The sequence below is a fragment of the Sodiomyces alkalinus genome (assembly GCF_003711515.1).
Source record: "Sodiomyces alkalinus F11 unplaced genomic scaffold SODALscaffold_4, whole genome shotgun sequence".
Taxonomy (NCBI): Eukaryota; Fungi; Ascomycota; class Sordariomycetes; order Glomerellales; family Plectosphaerellaceae; genus Sodiomyces; species Sodiomyces alkalinus.
The window spans coordinates 2,070,756-2,079,989 of NW_021167082.1; the positions used below are offsets into that span (position 1 = coordinate 2,070,756).

Below are 9,234 nucleotides of genomic sequence, written 5' to 3' on the forward strand. Positions count from 1 at the left end.
GGGGGGGGCGCTTGCTGCTGCCCCACTACCTTCTAGGTCTACGGAGTACACAAGGTAGGTACCTTCGCGTGGAATGTACGTAGGTAGATACTCATACGTACCTTATTACTACACCGTGTGTCGTCGAACAAGTCCGAGAGCTCTGTATACCTACACAGCTAGCTGCTAGGCGTGCTGACAGCAATTGCAATTCCGCTCCATTTCTTCTTAGATGAAAGCAAACGTCTCCTCCTATTCGCATCACCTCCTCGGCCCAATAATACTCTGAACAACCTCACGCGACCATGGGCTCAGAGGCAGGAGCCATGTCCCACGAGGCAGCCGCGAGCGGTCTTCAGGCGGCCACTGCCACTGCTACGGCTGCTGCGGCTGCTGCTGCTGCTGCCACCGCTCGCTCTTCTTCTCCGGCTTCGTCTATCCCACAGAAGCGAACGCTAGATGAAGACCACAGTCCATGTATACCTTCTCCTCTCAATCCAGAAGCTCGAGCCACGCCCAAGGTACAACTTCAACCGCCATCGCAGTCGCAAACCATCGACGAGATGCAGATGCCCTCAAAGCGTACCAAGAAAGACACGTTCAAGAAGCGAGAGTCGAAGGGCATAGACAGCAGTCGTGCGACACCGGACCCCAAATACGGGAAACACAGTCAGAACTTGTTAGCAGTCCAGGAAGACCCGAGTGAGTCGAGCCCTCTGCGGTATAAGCTGCCACCAGCGAAACAGATAGACTTCGATCCTGCTAGAGGCCCCGTCTTCATCCATCACCATGACGTCCCGGCCCTCGAAGGCGGAGGGAAGATTGAGTTCTTCGAGACATCGGACCAGTAAGTTTTGCCTCTTGCGGCAAAGGAAGTCTTCGGAGCCCATGGCTTACTGGTGGTGCCCTCCCTCGACAGTGTCTACAACAAAAAGAGTTATCACTACACCCACTGCATAGCCGACCCCGCCTTCCCCTCTTCTCTCTTCTACCGTCAGACCGAACCCGAGCCGTACGGGCCGCATCTCAGCTTCGAGGACTCGGCCACCCATATGTTCTTCGACCAGTCAGGCCGCCACGTTACTACAGAGAAAGGTTTCCGCATGACACGCGCCAACGTGGCCATCCGTGAGGGTCGCTTTTTTTGGGAATGCAAGATAACAAGGGGAATTCTACGGCCGCAGCAGAACGACGCCGGAAATGGCGAACCCGAACCACACGGACACGTGCGCATGGGCTTTGCCCGGCGCGAGGCGTCCGTCGACGCCCCTGTCGGTTTCGACGCGTATAGCTACGGCCTCCGCGATAAGATGGGTCAGAAGGTCTACATGTCGCGCCCCAAGCCCTTCTTCCCGCCGGGCGAGGATCTCTGCGAGGGCGACGTGCTCGGCTTGGAGATTCAGCTGCCTTCGGAGCGCCTGCACCGCAAGGTCATCACCGGCCAATACAACGCGGGCATCGACTCGGTACAGGGCATAGGCGAAAACTACGGCGAACGTACCGCTGAGGCGCCCAACATTGTACGCGACCGCATCCCGATCCGGTTCAAGGCGCATATCTATTTTGAGAAGATCGACTACCACACTACGAGGGAGCTCGAGGACCTCATGAACCCCTCCCCAGTTGTTACCTCCTCTGGCTCGGGATCTGGCACCGCCATGGCCTCGTCTACGGAGGCAAACCCGCACCCCACCCATTCTATTCCTGCCCTCCGGACTCTGCCGGGCTCATACATCAAGGTTTACAAGAATGGCGTGTTCATGGGGACCCTTTTTGAGAACCTTCTCGCCTTCCTCCCGCCGGCATCTAGGCCCCTTCCTGCTCCAGGCGCCCGCGAGGGTCTCGACGATGGAACACTCGGTTATTATCCTGCCGTCAGCGTATTCCGCGGCGGCGCCGCAGAGGTCAACTTTGGGCCCGATTTCTGGTACCCGCCACCTGGGTACGAAGGGCCAAACGGAGCAGCTTCCTCCGCTACTCCTCCTGCTACTGCTACTACTGGTCTCGCGGCTCTGCGCCCTGTATCGGAGCGGTATACCGAGCAGATTGTCGAAGATATCGTGTTCGATATTATCGACGAGGTTGACTTTTGGATGCAGGACGGTGCCAAGGTCATTGACCGATCAGGTCGGGATGGATCCAAGCCCGACTCCACCGGTATGGCGCCGGGGGGAGAGGAAATCAAAGAAGTTGTTCAGGATGACTAGATGTCTATGTCAGATGTATAAACGTTATGTACGAGCAAGCTGCGCATGGCAAGGGGTTTAAGGGGTGGGACCGGGTCCTACTTGTATTATCTGTCTCGTCTTTTTCTTTTTCTTTTTCTTTTTCTTTTTCTTTTTCTTTTTCTTTTTCTTTTTCTTTTTCTTTTTATTCCTGGGGGTTTTTTTTTGTCCACCGCCCTGTTTGAAGATACCCTGGGAGGTAAATCAGCATATTCGGCGTTGTTGTGTCTCACGACTATGACAGAGACGAACGGTACCTGAAGTTTAGGACGGAGAATGGTCTTGTAATATATCTCATGTATTCAAAGAGATTAGCAAAGAAAATGTCATAACTCGTTACTGCCATTATGTCCTCGTCAAAGTCCAGATACGCAGACAAACCAAAAATCAGCCAGTCATGGCCTGTGACTGACCCAGTGATATACCCCCAAAAAGACCATAAAAAAAAACCAGCAGAAATGCTTCCCATGCAATAAAATCTACAAAGACGGTATCATCTATGAGAGGTATCCTTTTCCGCCCAACCCAGACCAAAGAGAGCCAAGTGTCATGATGGAGTCATGTCGTCTTTTTATCTCTGAGTATGGCGGCGCCGGGGGCCTGCACGGACAGAATTCTCGTCAATCCTAGGGGTGTTGGTACCGCTATGGTGGCGAGAACTCCTGCGAGTGGAGTCGCTGCCACGAGAAGATCTCCGCGACGAGGGAGCAGGAAGCATCGGGTCGTCGGGAAGCTCTTCCACGCGACTGCGACCGTCGATGCTTTGTGCTGATCTCTCGCGCTCAAGACGCACCTCGCGTCCGCGCTTATGGCAATACCAAAGCACGAGTAACAGGACTAGAGGTAGGTGTTGCGTTAGTAATTCCGAGCGGCAATGAGAAGATGAAAAAAAAGGTGAAAGGGAAAAAGGACGCAGGGGGACATACGAAATATTGCCACGCTCCAAACCACATTAACGCCGATAAAGGCAGGCCAGCGGAGCTTGAGGAAGCTGACGATGGACTTCAGCATGCCAATGATGGCAGTGGGCTTCGTGAGTATGTCTTGCAGGTTCTTGGGCATGAAAAGAGACTTGGCGGCGTCTTTCATGGAGCTGCCTTGGGGAACCTCGTCGGCCTTCAAGCCATGGCCCCTGGCAGCGGCGGCCATAAACTCGGGTCCCATATTTTCGGACACCTTGTCGGGCAGCTGGGCCACGAGCTTCTTCATGCTGGAGGGCAACTTGTCGTAATTCTTCTTCAAGGTGCCGTCACGATCCTCGATGAGGTTTTTCAAGTCGTCGATGGCGGTGGGGACGCCGTTGACAAGGTCCTTCAGAACGAGGGTGAACTTCCGGACCAGTTCGTTGGACTCGGCGGACAGGGCGAACGCCTTGTTGTTCTTGGCGCTGAGGTTGAGGTCCTCGAGGACGCGGCTCAGGTCTTCGCGCTCTCGGTCCGCCTCTTCGAGCGGTACGACGGGGACGAGTTGCATGTCCTTTTCCCTGTCTTTGCGGTTGAGGAGGAAGGAAATCGGATTGTGTGAAGTGCGCTTCTTCTTCACCTTCTCTTTTTCTTTGGTTTTGGATTTGGTGGCGGTAGTCGTACTGGCGCTGGTGCTGGCGACGTCATCGCTCATCCTGTCACGCGAGTCGGAATGCAGATATGAGTTGTCCGAGTATGAAGAGCGATCAAAAGTCGGGCGCATTGGAAGAGGAGGAGGAAGACCCTCGTCGGAGCTGGACAGTATGGCTTCCAGAAACGCCTCGTCGTCGCTTGATAGGACAGGCCCAGGAGCATCTAGTTTCGGCTCGGGCAGCCTACCGTTGTTCCTGGCTTTCTCCTCTGCTTCTTTCGCCTCTTTCTTATCCTTGTACTTCTTGTACTTCTGATAGCTCATGTACTCCAACATTTTGATGGCTGTGTCGAAAGAAGAGTAAGAAGAGTGAGAAAAGTCAAGGTAAGGAGCTTGATATGAATTTTGCCCGCTGATTGCGACGGCAGGACTTGTAAGTCGCTGGAAGATGACAACAGGAATGAAGTGGCGGTGGGATGATATTTATGTCCTCTTCGCTAGAACTTCGCTAGGAAAGTTGCAGCTCCGGCGTACAGCAGAAAAGGAGAAATAAACGAGTCGGTCAAAGAGGTTGGGACTGTCGACGAGGGAAAAGGGAATAAGACCAGCCAGAGGGAGAATGGAGAGATGAAAGGCGAAAACAGCGTTTCTAGTCGTCAAAGGTGGCGTTTGTCTTTTATTAGCATCTCTCTTTTCTGGGGTCGTTTTGCTAGGCGCTTGGCCCGACTTGTCGTGTTTGAGGTACCTATCACTCTCATGGCGGAGAGAGGGAGGGAGGGAGCTCGCTCAGCCACCCGAGTTACGCGCACGCATCACTGTGGCCAGCCATGATGTACAACGTACGAGCAGGTACATGTTAAGTACCTAAGGTACCTTACGGACGGCTGTCCGGTATGAGCAGATGATGTCATTCGCCCACACAAACGACCTGGTGTCTCCTCCCTCCCTCCCTCCCCCCCAAAATGCCCCACAACAGGTACTTTTCCTGGACCCTCATTGGTGTAGCGGTATGGCGGGTTGGAGATCTTCGCTACCCTGCAGGACCACTGCAGTGACCACTGCAACCGCCGCCATCGACTTCCGAGGTCCAACCAACCCTGCATTTGAACTGGCTTATGCATTGAGAAGTCCAAGCAGTCACCATATGTCTCCTCCACATCTCTCCCCAATAATGGGACTGTGACGAGACGATAATCCTTTAAACACCTAGGGGCCTCCACAGGCTGGGTTGGCTTGCTCGGCTTCGTCGAGCTGGTCGTCCATGAAACCATGGTCGACTCCGCCGCAGAAACTGCTATTCCGTAGGTGTAAGGGTGTGCATGTGGCCGGGTTTCTTTCTTCCACGTATTAGTCCACCGTTGCAGCCAGGCTTTGAAGACCATTTGATACGGCGCGCCATCTTTATTTTTCTCTTTTGTTTCTTTCTTTCTTTAACGCCTCACTCTTCTCCGCGACCGTCGCTGTCCTCGCCACTGTCCCTGTTGCCATCTGCCTCGCCCCTTTGGCTTCTGCGGTGACCGTTCCTCCGAGCTCTTTGATAGGCTTCGGTGGTTGTCACAGCCCGCTCGCCCACGAACTTCTGGCCCGTCCACTCGGTCGAACACCGCGGGCATTTCTTGGCCCGCTGCGTCCTCCAAAAAGCCTCCTCGCAGATATCGTGGAGGCGTACGGTACAGTCCCTTTCCGCGCACCGCTGCCCGTGCGTGACAATGCTCCTGCAGGCCTCGCAGAATTTGATCCGCTGCCACTCGCCCGGTGCGGCCTCCGGGTCGTTGAAGGAGTCTACCAGCCACGTCCTCAGCTCCACCAGCGCCCTTGGACTGAGGGAATAGCGCCCTATCGCTGATTTCTCGAGCCAACCTTCGCCGACCAGTTTGGCTAGCATCTTCTCCACCTCGCTGTGTTTCAGGCCCCTATCGGTGGACTGGGTTCGCGCCTGCGTTCCATCGGGCCCCTCGCCGTCTACGTCTTCCCCGTTATTGCGCCGCGGGGATGGCCTGGCCAGCTTGATCGCATCCATCTCGCTCAGGGACATGACCTCCATGCGTGGTGTGTTGTACGAGTCGAACATGGCGTCGAGCATGCGCCTGACGAAACTGATTTCTTCGGCCGTATACGTCGTAGCTAGGCGCGTCATTGGGTCCGATGTGGTGTTAACGAGAACGAAGAGAGGCTTCTTGGTGACTTGGTGCACGGTACTCCTAATCTCGTAGTCGAAAAACGAGATGGCGTTCGATGCAGCCTCTATGTACGAGTCGAAGTCCTCCCGTGTGACCTGATCTGGAGTCACCGGCTCATTCTCCTCGATGGTGAAAATTGCGGCGAGGATCGGCCTCGCGTCCTCGTATGATAATGTTCCCCGGCCCATAAAGGACTGCAGGAAGGCTCGGTGGCCGTGGTTGTAGTCTTGCGGGATGGGGATCATGGCGGATTTGTTTTTCTTTTCTTTTTTCTTTTTCGAACTTCTCGGTCTTCGCTCCGAGATTCAGTTGTCGAGGATGTCTTTAGCCTTGGTGGCTGAAGAAGCTCGCACGAAGTAACGTCGACAGAGAGGTGATGCTGAACGCGTGTGGCAACGACTTGATTAACGCGTTCCGGCGAGGGATGGTCAGGCTTCCTTTGGGCCAATCAGGAAGAGGCAAACACGACCACGAAAAGTACCTACCTTAGGTACTTACCTTAATAAAAGGCAAGGGTCAAGATGGATTCTTGTTGAGATTACAGGGCTAGCCACGCTTAGCTTATAGTATCTGACCTCGTGCTTACCTTAGTCTTTGTGTATCCTTAGTTTGTTTTCTTACGAGGCTTAGTAAGGTAAGCAGAATAAAGGGATCTAATTAGTTAAAGAAAGTCTATATATAAGGAGCTTTCTAGAACTATATTATAGGCTTTTATAGGAGGCCTATAAGGTAATCTAATCCTCCTTTTCTCCACTCTTCTTTATAACTTTAGCTAGCTATTCGCCCTTTATTCGTGATAGTTATAAGCCCGGGTAATATTCATACTAGTAATTTCCGTTACTTATGAATAGTTTTCTAAGCTATAGTTTTCTTCCTCTAACTCTTTTTAACCCCTAACCCTTATACGTCTCTATACTACTTCTTTTCCCCTTTCTAAGCTATAGTCCTCTCTCTTTAACTCGATTATATAGTTAACGTATCTAATATTCCGAAGCTCTAATACTCAGGATATTAGATCGATTAGTTCTTAGCTATACGCGGTTCTGCCCGTACTCTAAAGATATAGTATATACTTAATCCTAATAGCCTTAATCGCTTTAATAATATTTTACCGGAGATCTTACCCGTTTCCGAGTAATCTATTCGTAAGAAGCTTACTCGAACTATATCCGCCGGATAAATAATCGAATCTTCTTAGGATACTCTTAATAAAGCTTTCGATAAAGTACTCTAAAACTCCGTTTTAAGGAAAAAGGAATTTTAGCCTACTACTAAAAAGCTTAAAGTTATCTTATCGCTTCTTCGTAAGACCACGAATCTATCTAGGTTTAAGATCGCGGTTTCGGAAGCTATTAAGAAAACTAAGGCCTAGGGTCTTATATCCTCGGTTCGGAATAATCGGTTCTCTTTTTATTAGCTACTCCGAGCTCTTTAATATAAATACGCCTTATCTAAGCTAACTATCTTTATAATAATCTAGAATAATGATTAAGCTATCCTCTATACCGCGTAAAGCGGTACTAAAAAGCCTAAGGTTTAGTACGAAGATTAGATTAAATAACTAATATAAGCTAAAAACTATAGTTAAACGGAAGTAAATAAGGTTCTTATAAGTCGCGATTTCGTTTAAGTAGTTAAAAGATACGCTCCGGAGTAATCTATATCTAAGATACTTAAAGTTAGTAAGGCTAAGCTTAGTAATAAAATACCAGATCTTTTATATACCGGTTAATCGTTCCTTAACTATATTAATAACTCTAAAGTAATACTAAAAATAGTATAGGAGTATATATAGCCCTCGGAAACTAGTCGGATTAACCTAAAAAAGTTTAAAGCTACCCTTATAAGCGTAAATAGCACGCTTATAAAATAAAGGATTATCGTTTACTTAAGTTCTCTTTTATAGGTAAAGCGTTTAGGAAGCTTTCTAAGCCTACTAAAGACTAACACAATAAGATAATTAAAGAACTATAAAAGCTATAGTAAAGCGCACTTTATAAATAGCTAGTAGATAAAAGGTAGATTAGTAACTCGGAAAACTCGAAAAAGTATTTAGGATACGTTATTACGGTTTATATAGACCTAAAGCTATTTAAGGATAGTTCTAAAGTATATAGTGTGTTTACGATAATTACGGCGGATATATATTTACTCTCGAAGAGGACTCTGCTAGATAACTATAGTGCCTTCTATATAGTTAATTCTATAGATCTTCTAAAGCCTAATTCTTTTTAGCCTACTAATAGAGACTTTATTAAAACGGGTATAATAATCTTTCTAATCCTTAGATATAGTACACGGGTACTTTAAGAGATTTTCAAGAATATATCGGGGGATATAAAGCATAATTTAACGCTAAAGAAAGTAGCTATAGTTAAAGGGGTTTATACAAATATTATTTAAAAGGCGTTATTACAGAAATCTAGTATTTAGGTTAATAGATATAACTATACTCTTTACTTTAGGGCTTTAGAGCAAAGTTATCGTATAGGCACACGGACTACGACGTGGTCTATAGGGGATCCAGGGGGGATCCACGCTATAACTAAGGGCTTTGGATATAGGGGACCTCGGGTATCAGGATATAATAGGGGCAGATACCGGAAAAGACCGGATAGGATCTAAATAATATAATACCTATAATAGAGTCTTCACTACCTAAATTAAGGGTATAAAGGACTCTTAGAGATATAACTTACTATAATATATATATATAAGATTTTTACTCTACTAAGTTAATTATATAAGTGCTATTTAATATACGATAGTTATAAGCCCGGTTTATAACGCCTAAACGATAGATATTAATAAGGCTACCCCTATTCTACTATAAAAAGTAATTATATTTATATAAACACTCTTAAAGAACTATTATTAACCTAATCAGAGTAATTAAGAGATTAATTAACCTATCTATTAATTAACTAACCGATAAATACTAAACTAGTAAAGATATCTTCTAATATATCTAACGCCGAATAGAAGGCGGCCGCTACTACCCTTATTAACTAAAGGGATCAAGTAATATAGGAGCACGCCATACGCGGTAAATCTACCTCCTACTAGAATAACTATCTTAATCTAAAGCTAAGCGATAAGGAGGCCGATACCTACCTACTCCTTAAGCCTATTCCACCTAATATTCGTAAATATAAAGCCCTTATTATAGACCTAAACGCGGAGGAGGCCACGGCCACGGCTACTACATCTTCTACTATTACGCTAAAGAGCGATAAGGCTATAAAGGCTATAGACACCGCCGCCGCTATAGCTACTATAGCCGGTACTATAGAGGC

General features: G+C 48.2%; 4 protein-coding genes across 4 annotated transcripts; 1 reads left to right on the top strand and 3 right to left on the bottom strand.

Annotated features, from left to right (window-relative positions):
* The first annotated feature begins 137 nt into the window (after positions 1-137).
* SODALDRAFT_294892 (hypothetical protein) lies at positions 138-2,548 on the top strand. The gene is made up of 2 exons (XM_028608767.1): positions 138-826; positions 899-2,548. Exons 1-2 carry the CDS (start codon positions 285-287, stop codon positions 2,184-2,186), a joined length of 1,830 nt encoding a protein of 609 aa, XP_028467230.1. The 5' UTR covers positions 138-284; the 3' UTR covers positions 2,187-2,548.
* SODALDRAFT_159256 (hypothetical protein) lies at positions 2,230-2,866 on the bottom strand. Its single transcript, XM_028606924.1, has 2 exons — positions 2,462-2,866; positions 2,230-2,396 (listed from the first exon to the last, which is right to left on the bottom strand). Exons 1-2 carry the CDS (start codon positions 2,671-2,673, stop codon positions 2,273-2,275), a joined length of 336 nt encoding a protein of 111 aa, XP_028467231.1. The 5' UTR covers positions 2,674-2,866; the 3' UTR covers positions 2,230-2,272.
* Positions 2,776-4,094, bottom strand: SODALDRAFT_339754 (hypothetical protein; the record flags this gene model as incomplete). Its single annotated transcript, XM_028612881.1, has 2 exons — positions 2,776-3,041; positions 3,131-4,094. The coding sequence occupies 2 exons, from the start codon at positions 4,092-4,094 to the stop codon at positions 2,776-2,778; spliced, it is 1,230 nt and encodes a 409-aa protein (XP_028467232.1).
* A 623-nt stretch (positions 4,095-4,717) lies between these two features.
* Positions 4,718-6,454, bottom strand: SODALDRAFT_332870 (putative DNA repair protein Nse1). Its single transcript, XM_028611823.1, has one exon. The coding sequence runs from the start codon at positions 6,181-6,183 to the stop codon at positions 5,197-5,199; it is 987 nt and encodes a 328-aa protein (XP_028467233.1). The 5' UTR covers positions 6,184-6,454; the 3' UTR covers positions 4,718-5,196.
* Positions 6,455-9,234: the final 2,780 nt, after the last annotated feature.

Coding starts and splice junctions, on each gene's coding strand:
- SODALDRAFT_159256 (XM_028606924.1), bottom strand. CDS start 2,673: ATGGGAAGCATTTCTGCTGGTTTTTTTTTATGGTCTTTTTGGGGGTAT. Junction 2,397..2,461: donor TTCTCCGTCCTAAACTTCAG/GTACCGTTCGTC, acceptor TTTACCTCCCAG/GGTATCTTCAAACAGGGCGG.
- SODALDRAFT_294892 (XM_028608767.1), top strand. CDS start 285: ATGGGCTCAGAGGCAGGAGCCATGTCCCACGAGGCAGCCGCGAGCGGT. Junction 827..898: donor TTCTTCGAGACATCGGACCA/GTAAGTTTTGCC, acceptor CTCCCTCGACAG/TGTCTACAACAAAAAGAGTT.
- SODALDRAFT_332870 (XM_028611823.1), bottom strand. CDS start 6,183: ATGATCCCCATCCCGCAAGACTACAACCACGGCCACCGAGCCTTCCTG.